At 35.5% G+C, this 18,888-nt stretch overlaps 1 protein-coding gene across 1 annotated transcript in view; it reads left to right on the top strand.

Moving 5' to 3' along the window:
• The window catches only part of ELP3 (elongator acetyltransferase complex subunit 3), a 260,655-nt gene that overhangs the window by 56,839 nt on the left and 184,928 nt on the right, over positions 1 to 18,888 (top strand). The window contains exon 4 of the mRNA XM_073673871.1: positions 9,965 to 10,035. Within this exon, the coding sequence (XP_073529972.1) occupies positions 9,965 to 10,035 (71 nt within the window). The remainder of the gene's footprint in view (positions 1 to 9,964; positions 10,036 to 18,888) is intronic.

Genomic DNA, 18,888 nt, shown 5'->3' with positions numbered 1-18,888 from the left:
GGCAGGTAACAAGTATTCAGGCAGGAATCAGGCAGGTAACTAGCAGGAAACTGGCAGGAAACTGGCAGGTAACTGGCAGGTAACTGGCAACGGGACCTGAGGGCTGAAGCACAGGTGAGACACAGGTGCAAACAACATTGCTCGGGCACCTCCATTTTGGAGGAGGTGCCTTATATATGATGAAGTCCTCCGGCCATTGGCCGGGGACTCTTTAGGGCGGCGCGCGCGGCCCCTTTAAGAGGAGGGGAGCGCGCGCGCGCGCGCCCTAAGCACAGGGGCCGGGAAGGAGCGCGCGCTGAGAGCAGAGCAGGAGGAGGACGCCGGGACGGAGCGCGCGCTGACAGCAGAGCGGGGGGAGGATGCCGGGCACGGAGCAGAGCGGTGAGAGGAGCAGCGTCCCTGCCTAGCAGAGGGCAGGGACGCCGGCACTACAATAACTACTATAATACTGCTCCTATGTACAAGAATATAACTACTATAATACTGCTCCTATGTACAAGAATATAACCACTATAAAACTGCCCCTATATACAAGAATATGACTACTATAAAACTGCCCCTATGTACAAGAATATAATTACTATAATACTGCTCCTTTGTAAAAGAATATAACTACTATACTACAGCCCCCTATGTGCAAGAATATAACTACTATAATACTGCCTCCTATGTAGAAGAATATAACTCCTATAATACTGCTCCCTATGTACAAGAATATAACTACTATAATACTGCTCCTATGTACAAGAATATAACTACTATAATACTGCTCCTTATGTACAAGAATATAACTACTATAATGCTGCCCCCTATGTACAAGAATATAACTGCTATAATACTGCTCCTATGTACAAGAATATAACTACTATAATTCTGCCCCCTATGTACAAGAATATAACTAGTATAATACTGCTCCTATGTACAAGAATATAACTACTATAATACTGCCCCTATGTACAAGAATATAACTACTATAATACAGCCCCCTATGTGCAAGAATATAACTGCTATAAATAATACTGCCCCCTATTTACAGGAATATATCTACTATAATACTGCTCCCTATGTACAAGAATATAACTACTATAATACTTCCTCCTATGTACAAGAATATAACTACTATAATACTGCCCCCTATATACACGAATATAACTACTATAATACTGCTCCTATGAACAAGAATATAACTACTATAATACTGCTCCTATGTACAAGAATATAACTACTATAATACTGCCCCTATGTGCAAGAATATAACTACTATAATACTGCTCCTATGTACAAGAATATAACTTCTATAATACTGCCCCCTATGTACAAGAATATAACTACTATAATACTGCCCCCTATGTACAGGAATTTAACTACTATAATACTGTTCCTATGTACAAGAATATAACTACTATAATACTGCCCCTATGTGCAAGAATATAACTACTATAATACTGCCCCTATGTGCAAGAATATAACTACTATAATACTGCCCCTATGTACAAGAATATAACTACTATAATACTGCCCCTATGTACAAGAATATAACTACTATAATACTTCTCCTATGTACAAGAATATAACTACTATAATACTGCTCCTATGTACAAGAATATAACTACTATAATACTGCTCCTATGTACAAGAATATAACCACTATAATACTGCTCCTATATACAAGAATATGACTACTATAAAACTGCCCCTATGTACAAGACTATAACTACTATAATACTGCCCCCTATATATAAGAATATAACTACTATAATACTGCTGCTATGTACAAGAATATAACTACTATAATACTGCTCCTATGTAAAAGAATATAACTACTATACTACAGCCCCCTATGTGCAAGAATATAACTACTATAATACTGCCTCCTATGTAGAAGAATATAACTACTTTAATACTGCTCCTATGTACAAGAATTTAACTACTATAATACTGCTCCTTATGTACAAGAATATAACTACTATAATACTGCCCCCTATGTACAAGAATATAACTGCTATAATACTGCCCCCTATGTACAAGAATATAACTACTATAATACTGCTCCTATGTACAAGAATATAACTACTATAATACTGCCCCCTATGTACAAGAATATAACTAGTATAATACTGCTCCTATGTACAAGAATATAACTACTATAATACTGCCCCTATGTACAAGAATATAACTGCTATAATACAGCCCCCTATGTGCAAGAATATAACTGCTATAAATAATACTGCCCCCTATTTACAGGAATATATCTACTATAATACTGCTCCCTATGTACAAGAATATAACTACTATAATACTTCCTCCTATGTACAAGAATATAACTACTATAATACTGCCCCCTATATACACGAATATAACTACTATAATACTGCTCCTATGAACAAGAATATAACTACTATAATACTGCCCCTATGTACAAGAATATAACTACTCTAATACTGCCCCCTATGTACAAGAATATAACTACTATAATACTGCCCCTATGTACAAGAATATAACTACTATAATACTGCTCCTATGTACAAGAATATAACTACTATAATACTGCCCCCTATGTACAAGAATATAACTACTATAATACTGCCCCTATGTACAAGAATATAACTACTATAATACTGCCCCCTATGTACTAGAATATAACTACTATAATAATGCTCCTATGTACAAGAATATAACTACTATAATACTGCTCCTATGTACAAGAATATAACTACTATAATACTGCTCCTATGTACAAGAATATAACTACTGTAATACTTCCTCCTATGTACAAGAATATAACTACTATAATACTGCCCCCTATATACACGAATATAACTACTATAATACTGCTCCTATGAACAAGAATATAACTACTATAATACTGCTCCTATGAACAAGAATATAACTACTATAATACTGCCCCTATGTACAAGAATATAACTACTCTAATACTGCCCCCTATGTACAAGAATATAACTACTATAATACTGCTCCTATGTACAAGAATATAACTACTACAATACTGCCCCTATGTACAAGAATATAATTACTATAATACTGCTCCTATGTACAAGAATATAACTACTATAATACTGCTCCTATGTACAAGAATATAACTACTATAGTACTGCTCCTATGTACAAGAATATAACTACTATAACACTGCTCCTATGTACAAGAATATAACTACTATAATACTGCACCCTATGTACAAGAATATAACTACTATAATACTGCTCCTATGTACAAGAATATAACTAGTATAATACTGCTCCTATGTACAAGAATATAACCACTATAATACTGCTCCTATATACAAGAATATGACTACTATAAAACTGCCCCTATGTACAAGACTATAACTACTATAATACTGCCCCCTATATATAAGAATATAACTACTATAATACTGCTCCTATGAACAAGAATATAACTACTATAATACTGCCCCCTATGTACAAGAATATAACTACTATAATACTGCCCCTATGTACAAGAATATAACTACTATAATACTGCTCCTATGTACAAGAATATAACTACTATAATACTGCCCCTATGTACAAGAATATAACTACTATAATACTGCCCCCTATGTACTAGAATATAACTACTATAATAATGCTCCTATGTACAAGAATATAACTACTATAATACTGCTCCTATGTACAAGAATATAACTACTATAATACTGCTCCTATGTACAAGAATATAACTACTGTAATACTTCCTCCTATGTACAAGAATATAACTACTATAATACTGCCCCCTATATACACGAATATAACTACTATAATACTGCCCCCTATATACACGAATATAACTACTATAATACTGCTCCTATGAACAAGAATATAACTACTATAATACTGCTCCTATGAACAAGAATATAACTACTATAATACTGCCCCTATGTACAAGAATATAACTACTCTAATACTGCCCCCTATGTACAAGAATATAACTAATATAATACTGCTCCTATGTACAAGAATATAACTACTACAATACTGCCCCTATGTACAAGAATATAATTACTATAATACTGCTCCTATGTACACGAATATAACTACTATAATACTGCTCCTATGAACAAGAATATAACTACTATAATACTGCTCCTATGAACAAGAATATAACTACTATAATACTGCCCCTATGTACAAGAATATAACTACTCTAATACTGCCCCCTATGTACAAGAATATAACTACTATAATACTGCTCCTATGTACAAGAATATAACTACTACAATACTGCCCCTATGTACAAGAATATAATTACTATAATACTGCTCCTATGTACAAGAATATAACTACTATAACACTGCTCCTATGTACAAGAATATAACTACTATAATACTGCACCCTATGTACAAGAATATAACTACTATAATACTGCTCCTATGTACAAGAATATAACTAGTATAATACTGCTCCTATGTACAAGAATATAACCACTATAATACTGCTCCTATATACAAGAATATGACTACTATAAAACTGCCCCTATGTACAAGACTATAACTACTATAATACTGCCCCCTATATATAAGAATATAACTACTATAATACTGCTCCTATGTACAAGAATATAACTATTATAATACTGCTCCTATGTACAAGAATATAACTCCTATAATACTGCCCCTATGTACTAGAATATAACTACTATACTACAGCCCCCATGTGCAAGAATATAGCTACTATAATACTGCCCCTATGTACAAGAATATAACTACTATAATACTGCTCCTATGTACAAGAATATAACTACTATAATACTGCTCCTTATGTACAAGAATATAACTACTATAATACTGCCCCCTATGTACAAGAATATAACTGCTATAATACTGCTCCTATGTACAAGAATATAACTGCTATAATACTGCCCCCTATGTACAAGAATATAAGTACTATAATACTGCCCCTATGTACAAGAATATAACTACTATAAATAATACTGCCCCCTATTTACAGGAATATATCTACTATAATACTGCTCCCTATGTACAAGAATATAACTACTATAATACTGCCCCTATGTACAAGAATATAACTACTATAATACTGCCCCCTATGTACAGGAATATAACTACTATAATACTGTTCCTATGTACAAGAATATAACTACTATAATACTGCCCCTATGTGCAAGAATATAACTACTATAATACTGCCCCTATGTGCAAGAATATAACTACTATAATACTGCCTCCTATGTACAAGAATATAACTACTATAATACTGCCCCTATGTACAAGAATATAACTACTATAATACTGCCCCTGTGTACAAGAATATAGCTACTATAATACTGCCCCTATGTACAAAAATATAACTACTATAATACTGCTCCTATGTACAAGAATATAACTACTATAATACTGCCCCCTATGTACAAGAATATAACTACTATAATACTGCTCCTATGTACAAGAATATAACTACTATAATACTGCTCCTATGTACAAGAATATAACTACTATTATACTGCTCCTATGTACAAGAATATAACCACTATAATACTGCTCCTATATACAAGAATATGACTACTATAAAACTGCCCCTATGTACAAGAATATAATTACTATAATACTGCTTCTATGTAAAATATAACTACTATACTACAGCCCCCTATGTGCAAGAATATAACTACTATAATACTGCCTCCTATGTAGAAGAATATAACTCCTATAATACTGCTCCCTATGTACAAGAATATAACTACTATACTACAGCCCCTATGTACAAGAATATAACTACTATACTACAGCTCCCATGTGCAAGAATATAACTACTATAATACTGCCCCCTATGTACAAGAATATAACTAGTATAATACTGCTCCTATGTACAAGAATATAACTACTATAATACTGCCCCTATGTACAAGAATATAACTACTATAATACAGCCCCCTATGTGCAAGAATATAACTGCTATAAATATTACTGCCCCCTATTTACAGGAATATATCTACTATAATACTGCTCCCTATGTACAAGAATATAACTACTATAATACTTCCTCCTATGTACAAGAATATAACTACTATAATACTGCCCCCTATATACACGAATATAACTACTATAATACTGCTCCTATGAACAAGAATATAACTACTATAATACTGCCCCTATGTACAAGAATATAACTACTCTAATACTGCCCCCTATGTACAAGAATATAACTACTATAATACTGCTCCTATGTACAAGAATATAACTACTACAATACTGCCCCTATGTACAAGAATATAATTACTATAATACTGCTCCTATGTACAAGAATATAACTACTTTAATACTGCTCCTATGTACAAGAATATAACTACTACAATACTGCTCCTATGTACAAGAATATAACTACTACAATACTGCCCCTATGTACAAGAATATAACTACTATAATACTGCCCCTATGTGCAAGAATATAACTACTATAATACTGCTCCTATGTACAAGAATATAACTTCTATAATACTGCCCCCTATGTACAAGAATATAACTACTATAATACTGCCCCCTATGTACAGGAATATAACTACTATAATACTGTTCCTATGTACAAGAATATAACTACTATAATACTGCCCCTATGTGCAAGAATATAACTACTATAATACTGCCCCTATGTGCAAGAATATAACTACTATAATACTGCCCCTATGTACAAGACTATAACTACTATAATACTTCTCCTATGTACAAGAATATAACTACTATAATACTGCTCCTATGTACAAGAATATAACTACTATAATACTGCTCCTATGTACAAGAATATAACTACTATAATACTGCTCCTATGTACAAGAATATAACTACTATAATACTGCTCCTATGTACAAGAATATAACCACTATAATACTGCTCCTATATACAAGAATATGACTACTATAAAACTGCCCCTATGTGCAAGAATATAACTACTATAATACTGCCTCCTATGTAGAAGAATATAACTACTTTAATACTGCTCCTATGTACAAGAATTTAACTACTATAATACTGCTCCTTATGTACAAGAATATAACTACTATAATACTGCCCCCTATGTACAAGAATATAACTGCTATAATACTGCCCCCTATGTACAAGAATATAACTACTATAATACTGCTCCTATGTACAAGAATATAACTACTATAATACTGCCCCCTATGTACAAGAATATAACTAGTATAATACTGCTCCTATGTACAAGAATATAACTACTATAATACTGCCCCTATGTACAAGAATATAACTGCTATAATACAGCCCCCTATGTGCAAGAATATAACTGCTATAAATAATACTGCCCCCTATTTACAGGAATATATCTACTATAATACTGCTCCCTATGTACAAGAATATAACTACTATAATACTTCCTCCTATATACACGAATATAACTACTATAATACTGCTCCTATGAACAAGAATATAACTACTATAATACTGCCCCTATGTACAAGAATATAACTACTCTAATACTGCCCCCTATGTACAAGAATATAACTACTATAATACTGCCCCTATGTACAAGAATATAACTACTATAATACTGCTCCTATGTACAAGAATATAACTACTATAATACTGCCCCTATGTACAAGAATATAACTACTATAATACTGCCCCCTATGTACTAGAATATAACTACTATAATAATGCTCCTATGTACAAGAATATAACTACTATAATACTGCTCCTATGTACAAGAATATAACTACTATAATACTGCTCCTATGTACAAGAATATAACTACTGTAATACTTCCTCCTATGTACAAGAATATAACTACTATAATACTGCCCCCTATATACACGAATATAACTACTATAATACTGCTCCTATGAACAAGAATATAACTACTATAATACTGCTCCTATGAACAAGAATATAACTACTATAATACTGCCCCTATGTACAAGAATATAACTACTCTAATACTGCCCCTATGTACAAGAATATAACTACTATAATACTGCTCCTATGTACAAGAATATAACTACTACAATACTGCCCCTATGTACAAGAATATAATTACTATAATACTGCTCCTATGTACAAGAATATAACTACTATAATACTGCTCCTATGTACAAGAATATAACTACTATAATACTGCTCCTATGTACAAGAATATAACTACTATAACACTGCTCCTATGTACAAGAATATAACTACTATAATACTGCACCCTATGTACAAGAATATAACTACTATAATACTGCTCCTATGTACAAGAATATAACTAGTATAATACTGCTCCTATGTACAAGAATATAACCACTATAATACTGCTCCTATATACAAGAATATGACTACTATAAAACTGCCCCTATGTACAAGACTATAACTACTATAATACTGCCCCCTATATATAAGAATATAACTACTATAATACTTCTATATACAAGAATATAACTACTATAATACTGCTCCTATGTACAAGAATATAACTACTATAATACTGCTCCTATGTACAAGAATATAACTACTATAATACTTCCTCCTATGTACAAGAATATAACTACTATAATACTGCCCCCTATATATAAGAATATAACCACTATAATACTGCTCCTATATACAAGAATATAACTACTATAATACTGCTCCTATGTACAAGAATATAACTACTATAATACTGCTCCTATGTACAAGAATATAACTACTATAATACTTCCTCCTATGTACAAGAATATAACTACTATAATACTGCCCCCTATATACACGAATATAACTACTATAATACTGCTCCTATGAACAAGAATATAACTACTCTAATACTGCCCCTATGTACAAGAATATAACTACTCTAATACTGCCCCCTATGTACAAGAATATAACTACTATAATACTGCCCCTATGTACAAGAATATAACTACTATAATACTGCTCCTATGTACAAGAATATAACTACTATAATACTGCCCCTATGTACAAGAATATAACTACTATAATACTTCACCCTATGTACTAGAATATAACTACTATAATACTGCTCCTATGTACAAGAATATAACTACTATAATACTGCTCCTATGTACAAGAATATAACTACTATAATACTGCCTCCTATATACAAGAATATAACTACTATAATACTGCTCCTATGTACAAGAATATAACTACTATAATACTGCTCCTATATACAAGAATATAATTACTATAATACTGCTCCTATATACAAGAATATAATTACTATAATACTGCTCCTATATACAAGAATATAACTACTATAATACTACTCCTATGTACAAGAATATAACTACTATAATACTGCTCCTATATACAAGAATATAACTACTATAATACTACTCCTATGTACAAGAATATAACTACTATAATACTGCTCCTATATACAAGAATATAATTACTATAATACTGCTCCTATGTACAAGAATATAACTACTATAATACTGCCCCTATGTACAAGAATATAACTACTATAATACTGCCTCCTATATACAAGAATATAGCTACTATAATACTGCTCCTATGTACAAGAATATAACTACTATAATACTGCTCCTATGTACAAAAATATAAATACTATAATACTGCCCCCTATGTACAAGAATATAACTACTATAATACTGCCCCCTATGTACAAGAATATAACTACTATAATACTGCCCCCTATGTACAAGAATATAACTACTATAATACTGCCTCCTAAATACAAGAATATAACTACTATAATACTGCTCCTATGTACAAGAATATAACTACTATAATACTGCTGTGTACAAGAATATAACTACTACAATACTGCTTCTATGTACAAGAATATAACTACTATAATACTGCCTCCTATGTACAAGAATATAACTACTATAATACTGCCCCTATGTACAAGAATATAACTACTATAATACTGCCCCTATGTACAAGAATATAACTACTATAATACTGCCCCTATGTACAAGAATATAACTACTATAATACCGCCCCTATGTACAAGTATTCTTTGTGTTCGCAGATTGCTGTGGTTGCTGTCATGTGTAAACCTCACCGATGTCCTCACATTAACTTCACTGGAAACATCTGTGTGTAAGTAAAATGTTTTGTTATTTTTTTTGGATTTTTTTTTCTTTTATGTGTTGACCAAACACGCATTTGTATTAGGCCATTACTGCATGCAGATTGCATAGTGTTTAAATGGAAACTTGGCATTTTTTTGTTTTTTTAATGTAAAAAAATATCCTACCAAGAAGAATCAATTCATAACTTTTTCCCCCTTTAATGTCACCCATGAGTTGTACATATCCAGTGAGACAATAATTGAAATTGTTTTGAGGGGGGGAAATAAAAAATAACAAAACTAATATAATATGGTTGCATAAGTATAAATACCCTGTTATAATTTGGGATGTGGTTGTGTTCAGAATTAGCCATTCACATTAACCCTCATGTCACATATTAGTCGGTGCTCGGCCGCCGTCAATTACTGGGATTCCGATTAACCCCATAGAAAGTTTCGCTGCTCTAGGAGGATTTCTGTGATTTTCATAGTTGCCATGGTCCATAAACAGCTGACAACACAGCAAAATGATCACCAGTCAGGAGAAATGTACAAAAAGAAATTCCAAAGCATTTGATCTACCATGGAAGAATGTGAAGACTTCATGAAGAAGTGGCTTATATTTGGAACAACAGTGTCATTGCTTAGAACTGGACGTCCCTCAAAAATTTATGAAAAGACCAAAAGAAAATTGGTCTGGGAGGCTACATAGAGGCTGACATCAACAATAAAGGAGCTGCATGAATTTCTGGCCAGTCCTGGTTGTGTACTGCATGTGACTTCAATCTCCCCGTATTCTTCATGTGTTCGGCCTGTAGAATTTGGATGGCCAGATGGAAGCCTATTATTACCCAGAAAAACACCTAGACTCGGCTATGTTTTGCTAAAACCTTCATCACGTCTGCTAAAAGCAAGTGGGAAAATTGTGTTATGGTCTGATGAGACCGTGGTTGAACTTTTTGGCCATAGTTCCAAAAGGTGTAAAGCCAACATTGTGCATCACCAAAATAACATCATACCCTCAGTGAGGTATGGTGGAGGCAGTATGGTGCTTTGTAGATTTTTTTTGGCAGCAAAAACTGGGGCTTCTTCAGTCACAATAAAGGGAATTATTAACAGTTCCAAATATCAGGCAATTTTGCAATGACTCTAAGCGAATTCCAAATCACCAACAGAATGGATTCACCAGAAGATCACAGTTCTGGAATGGGCAAATCCAAGCCCAGACAACCTGAATTGGGTGTGAAGCTGAGAGCATGGTCTAACAGACTTCTGTCATTGTAACACTGACAGGTATAATGCTTTACAGTGAAGGTGTATTGCAATGCATTATACCAGTGATCAGAGAAATATAAGTTAGAGGGACTAAGTAAAAAAGTTTTAAAAAATTGGAAAAATCTTTAAAAAAATCATAAAATAAATGAGCAGCAAAATTAAAACAATATTAATCCTATAAATACATTTGTTGTTTTTTTTTACATACCTAATATGTGTATTTTTTTATTTATCACTGTTTCCAGAACAACCCATCCTATAAAACTGTCCCACTATTTCAATGAACTCTGTAAAAAAAAATAACAAAAAAATAATAATAACATGACAAAAAAAGATGCTTTTTCATCATACCTCCAAAAAGGTGTAATAAAACGTGATCAAAAAGTCAAATGTAAATTAAATATGGATTGTCTGAAAACATCATGTGCCACAAAAAAAAAGCCGCCTTACAGCACCATCAGCGGAAAAATAAAAAAGTTATAGCTCTCATAATAAAGCGATGCAAAAATAATTATTTTTTCTATAAAGTAATAGTTTTTATTGTGTAAAAGCGCCAAAACATAAAAAAAAAACCAGTATAAATGTGTTACCACTGTAATTGTACTGACCCGAATAATAAAGCTACCTTATCACTTTTACCACACAGTGAAAAGCATAAAAAAACCTCAAAAAAAACAATTCCTGAATTTTGTTCATTCTGCCTCCCAAAAATCAGAATAGAAAGCGACCAACAAATGTTATGTGTCCGAAAATGGTACCAATAAAAACGTCAACTCGTCTTGCATAAATCACTCACATAACTCTGTCAGCCAAAATATGTAAAAATTATAGCTCTCAAAATATGGCGAAGCAAAAGCTTTGTTTTGTAATTAAAAGCGCCTTTTAGTGTGACAGCTGCCAAACATATAAACCCGATATAAATCTGGCATCGCTGTAATCGCACCGCCACGAAAAATAATATCGCTTAATTACTTATGCCGCATGAGGAACAGCGTAAAAAATAGCTAAAACCAATTCTTCACCTGCTGTTGATTTGTTCCTTTTACCTCCCAAAGATTGCAGTAAGGCTCCGCGCACATTTATCCTGCGCTCTGCTCTGAGCACTTGCACCCGGGTTTCTGTGTAAATCTCTGAAATATTTGAAACCCAGATGGAAGATTCCCTGTAATGAGGCAGATGAAGGCACTGTGGACGCAGTCTGGCCTATGGTCCGGCGGTGTCTGTCTTTTTAGGCATGCACAAAAGTGCGGTCATCCACAGTTTTTTGCAACTCTGAAAAGAAGTTGCCAGAAAGAGGCCTGAACAGAGTCCAGAGTAACTCTGCTGTCTCATTATAGTAAATGGATCCCTCTGGAGATTCATCTGTATCACGTCACTCGGAGATTTATATGGAAACCCCGATAGTAGTGCTCAGCATAGAGCACAGGATAAATGTGATCCCAAATGTTATGTAAAATGTTCCCAATAAAAGCTTCAACTCAATGCACAAAAAAAGTCCCCACTCAGGTCCGTCATCTGTCAATGTAAGTATAGGGGGTGTAAAGATCTGAGGTTGTGGGTTGTAAGTAATCACCTAGGCAGGTTAATAATGCAACAATATTTTATTGATCACAGCCATGGTAATAAAGCAATTCCAGGTAAATGGCCAAAATACATATCTCTCAGTCCTCAAGTTCCCAATCTGCGTTCAGTAGTTCCACTGGCTTTGTATAAGGCCGTACTCACTGTCTCCAAACTTTTGGTTGGCCCACAGATTTCGTATCTCCAGCCAGTATAGTCTGTAGCCACAGTCCATGATCCTCTGGACGGCAGATAAATCGATGAAAGCACAGATATCCAGTAGCAGCAGTCCTTCAATAAAGTTTAAATCCAAGCGACATAATCCATAAGGATAACATGTTTATCCATCCATCCTTCCAAGTCCATGGTCTTCATCCTCTTTCTTCAAAACGTCCACACAACTCTGACTAAAACATGTCTGTCCTTTCTTTCCCTGGGATCAGTCCTCTCCCAGGTCAGAAGTGATCACCGTCCCCCTTAAGCATTTACTGTTGGCTAAAAACAATGAAGAATATTCTAGAAGCCTTCATCTGAGACTGCATGAAAGACCCCCTGTGGTGATTGCTCCACTGTGTCTACAATCTACACACACATAATGAGATTATTGGCTGTTGGAACAATGGTTAGATACTCCTGAGATACAGATATCCTGAGATACAGATATCCTGAGATACAGATATCCTGAGATACAGATTAGTGGAATGCTCTACATTTTACAAGTGAATCTAGTGCACATACTGACAAGTTAACAGAACTATATAAAACATAACAAGTAAATCACTAATAAAACACAATAATAATATTGACAAAAATGGTGGTCCGTTGCTGGAAAAGTATCATAGTCTTTAGTAAGTGGGCAGCTCCTCACAGGGGGCTTCCACATTACTGGTAGTACAAAGGCCACTAGGTGAATTCAGTGAGATATCTAGTTTGTAAAATGGGATCTCTTATGGGGCCTCTGCTGTTTTGGCACTTCAGGGGCTCTACCAATATGTCATGGCACCATCAAACCATAACATTAAAGTCTGCACTATAATATGGCGCTTCTTCTCTTCTGAGCTTTGCACTGTGCCTCAAAACTAGGTATTGGCGTACTCAGAAGAAATTGCACAACAAATTGTATGGTCCATTTTCTCCTATTATCCCTTTTGAAAATTAAAAACTTGTGGCCAAAGCAACATTTTAGTGGAAAAAAAAAAATAATTTTCCATTTACTCTGCCTAATGTTATACAATTCTGTGAATCTCCTGAGGTTTAAAAATGCTCACTACACTCCTAAATGAATTCCTCGAGAGGTGTAATTTCCAAAATGGGGTCACTTGTGGGGGTTTCTGCTGTTTTGAAATGTCAGGGGCTGATCAAACATGACATGGCAACCGCAGTCTGTTCCAGACGAAATTGAGCTCCAGAATTCAAGTTGGCGCTCCTTCCCTTCTGAATCTTGCTGTGCGCCCAAACAGTAGTTTTCCCTCACATCTGGGGTATTGGTGTACTCAGGAGAAATTGTACAACACATTTTGGGGTCCATTTTATCCTGTTTACCCTTGTTAAAATAAAAAATTATGGCTAAAAAACATTTTTGTGGGAAAAATGTAATTTTTTTTTATCTTAATGGTTGTACGTTATAAACTTCTATGAAGTACCTGTGGGTTGACGGTTAACACCACACATCTAGGTAAATTCCTTGAGGGGTCTAGTTTGCAAAATGGGGTCACTTGTGGGGTGTTTCCACTGTTTAAACAGATCAAGAGCTCTCCAAACATGACATCGTGTCTGCTCTTGATTCCAGACATTTTTGCATTCAAAAAGACAGATGGCTCTCCGTCCCTTGCGAGCCCTGTTGTGCGCCCAAACAGTAGTTTTCCCCCACATATGGGGTATCGGCGTACTTGTGAGAAATCGCACAAAAAATTGTACGGTCCATTTTCTCCTGTTGTCTCCCTTGTGAAAAAGCAAAATTTAGGGCTAAAATCAACTTTTTTGTGGTAAAAAGTAAAAACGTTAATTTTTTTCCTTCCACATTGCTTTAATTCCTGTGAAGCGCCTGTAGGGTTAATTAAATTTCTTGAATGTGGTTTTGAGCATTTTGAGGGTTGCAGTTTTTAGAATGGTGTCACTTTTGGGTCTTTTCTGTCATTTAGACCAACCCCAAATGAAGTCCCTTCAAATGTTATGATATATTTTTAACCCTTCTAACTTCGTAACAAAAAAAATATCTTTCAAAAATGATGCGTTATGTGAAGTAGACACGTGGGAAATGTTGTTTATTAAATCATCTGTATAATATAACTCTGGTTTAAGGGCTTAAAAGTTTAAGTTTCAAAGTTCCGATATTTTTTTTTCAAGCAAAAGCAAAAAATATCAGCCTAAGGTTAGCACTAACATAAAGTACGATGTGTCTCGAAAAAACAATCTCCGAATCAGTGGGATCCGTTGAAGCGTTCCAGAGTTATTATCTGAAGTGACACTGGTCAGAATTGTAAAATTTGGCTTAGTCGGGAAAGTGAAAACAGGCTCGGGAGTGAAGGGGTTAAAGGCGGCAAAAGTTCTGAAATGATTCTTCTTTATCCGATTTTACTTCTTTGTGTTTCTGTGCAGTTTTTGATCCCAGGTAACCAGTGTTCTGACATGAGAGCTCCGATGTATTTCCACCCCCCCCCCCATGGGCCTTGTTCACATATAGTGACTATTTTGCTTGTGGTTTTAAAAACTGATCACAAGAGTAATACTCTCTTTCACATGTAAAAATAGCAATATAAAGTAAAGGCACACCAGCTCACCCAGGCTCAGGTGTCCTGGAGCGCGGAAATCAAGGGACCACTTGTAGCAAAATTGAAGAAGAGCAAATTCCAGCTTCGTAAATTTGCAAAAAAATAATTTTTATTCAAGTAAAATGGATTCCATATAAAGGTGGATACAGCAACGCGTTTCAAACGCTTAACCTGCGTTCTTTTCATGTGAAAATAGCCACAGCATCTGCACAGAAACTATCGGAGATCAGACAACATGTTTTATAGGGTTTTGTCTATCAATGAATAGAAGTTGATATAAACATTTAATTATAAACTGTGTTTCCATTGAGTATACATTACTGATCCTGAGTTACATCCTGTATTATACCCCAGAGCTGCACTCACTATTCTGCTGGTGCAGTCACTGTGTACATACATTACATTACTGATCCGGAGTTACATCCTGTATTATACCCCAGAGCTGCACTCACTATTCTGCTGGTGCAGTCACTGTGTACATACATTACATTACTGATCCTGAGTTACATCCTGTATTATACCCCAGAGCTGCACTCGCTATTCTGCTGGTGCAGTCACTGTGTACATACATTACATTACTGATCCTGTACTGATCCTGAGCTACATCCTGTATTATACTCCAGAGCTGCACTCACTATTCTGCTGGTGCAGTCACTGTGTACATACATTACATTACTGATCCTGAGTTACATCCTGTATTATACTCCAGAGCTGCACTCATTATTCTGCTGGTGCAGTCACTGTGTACATACATTACATTACTGATCCTGAGTTACATCCTGTATTATACCCCAGAGCTGCACTCACGATTCTGCTGGTGCAGTCACTGTGTACATACATTACATTACTGATCCTGTACTGATCCTGAGCTACATCCTGTATTATACCCCAGAGCTGCACTCACTATTCTGCTGGTGCAGTCACTGTGTACATACATTACATTACTGATCCTGTACTGATCCTGAGTTACATCCTGTATTATACCCCAGAGCTGCACTCACTATTCTGCTGGTGCAGTCACTGTGTACATACATTACATTACTGATCCTGAGTTACATCCTGTATTATACCCCAGAGCTGCACTCACTATTCTGCTGGTGCACTCACTGTAGACATACATTACATTACTGATCCTGAGTTACATCCTGTATTATACTCCAGAGCTGCACTCACTATTCTGCTGGTGCAGTCACTGTGTACATACATTACATTACTGATCCTGTACTGATCCTGAGTTACATCCTGTATTATACCCCAGAGCTGCACTCACTATTCTGCTGGTGCACTCACTGTAGACATACATTACATTACTGATCCTGAGTTACATCCTGTATTATACTCCAGAGCTGCACTCACTATTCTGCTGGTGCAGTCACTGTGTACATACATTACATTACTGATCTTGTACTGATCCTGAGTTACATCCTGTATTATACTCCAGAGCTGCACTCACTATTCTGCTGGTGCAGTCACTGTGTACATACATTACATTACTGATCCTGAGTTAAATCCTGTATTATACTCCAGAGCTGCACTCACTATTCTGCTGGTGCAGTCACTGTGTACATACATTACATTACTGATCTTGAGCTACATCCTGTATTATACTCCAGAGCTGCACTCACTATTCTGCTGGTGCACTCACTGTGTACATACATTACATTACTGATTTTGTACTGATCCTGAGTTACATCTTGTATTATACTCCAGAGCTGCACTCACTATTCTGATGGTGCAGTCACTGTGTACATACATTACTTTACTGATCTTGTACTGATCCTGAGTTACATCCTGTATTATACTCCAGAGCTGCACTCACTATTCTGCTGGTGTAGTCACTGTGTACAAACATTACATTACTGATCTTGTACGGATCCTGAGTTACATCTTGTATTATACTCCAGAGCTGCACTCACTATTCTGCTGGTGCAGTCACTGTGTACATACATTACTTTACTGATCCTGAGTTACATCCTGTATTATACTCCAGAGCAGCACTCACTATTCTGCTGGTGCAGTCATTGTGTATATACATTACATTACTGATCCTGTACTGATCCTGAGTTACATCCTGTATTATACTTCAGAGCTGCACTCACTATTCTGCTGGTGCAGTCACTGTGTACATACATTACATTACTGATCCTGAGTTACATCCTGTATTATACTCCAGAGCTGCACTCACTATTCTGCTGGTGCTGTCACTGTGTACATGCATTACATTACTAATCCTGTACTGATCCTGAGTTACATCCTGTATTATACTCCAGAGCTGCACTCACTATGCTGCTGGTGAAGTCACTGTGTACATACATTACTGATCCTGTACTGATCCTGAGTTACATCCTGTATTATACTCCAGAGCTGCACTCACTATGCTGCTGGAGCAGTCACTGTGTACATACATTACTGATCCTGTACTGATCCTGAGTTACATCCTGTATTATACTCCAGAGCTGTACTCACTATTCTGCTGGTGCAGTCACTGTGTACATGCATTACATTACTAATCCTGTACTGATCCTGAGTTACATCCTGTATTATACTCCAGAGCTGCACTCACTATGCTGCTGGTGAAGTCACTGTGTACATACATTACATTACTGATCCTGAGTTACATCCTGTATTATACTCCAGAGCTGCACTCACTATTCTGGTGGTGCAGTCACTGTGGACATACATTACATTACTGATCCTGAGTTACATCCTGTATTATACTCCAGAGCTGCACTCACTATTCTGCTGGTGCAGTCACTGTGTACATACATTACATTACTGATCCTGTACTGATCCTGAGTTACATCCTGTATTATACTCCAGAGCTGCACTCACTATTCCGCTGGTGCAGTCACCGTGTACATACATTACATTACTGATCCTGAATTACATCCTGTATTATACTCCAGAGCTGCACTCACTATTCTGCTGGTGCAGTCACTGTGTACATACATTACATTACTGATCATGTACTGATCCTGAGTTACATCCTGTATTATACTCCAGAGCTGCACTCACTATTCTGCTGGTGCAGTCACTGTGTACATACATTACATTACTGATCCTGTACTGATCCTGAGTTACATCCTGTATTATACTCCAGAGCTGCACTCACTATTCTGATGGCGCAGTCACTGTGTACATACATTACATTACTGATCCTGAGTTACATCTTGTATTATACTCCAGAGCTGCACTCACTATTCTGATGGTGCAGTCACTGTGTACATACATTACTTTACTGATCTTGTACTGATCCTGAGTTACATCCTGTATTAT

Source organism: Phyllobates terribilis, unplaced genomic scaffold (genome assembly GCF_046119375.1).
Source record: "Phyllobates terribilis strain yellow unplaced genomic scaffold, ASM4611937v1 Scaffold_3__8_contigs__length_932513732, whole genome shotgun sequence".
Classification (NCBI taxonomy): domain Eukaryota; kingdom Metazoa; phylum Chordata; class Amphibia; order Anura; family Dendrobatidae; genus Phyllobates; species Phyllobates terribilis.
The sequence above is the reverse complement of the archived record's forward strand: the minus strand, read 5'-3'. Positions and strand labels throughout refer to the sequence as shown.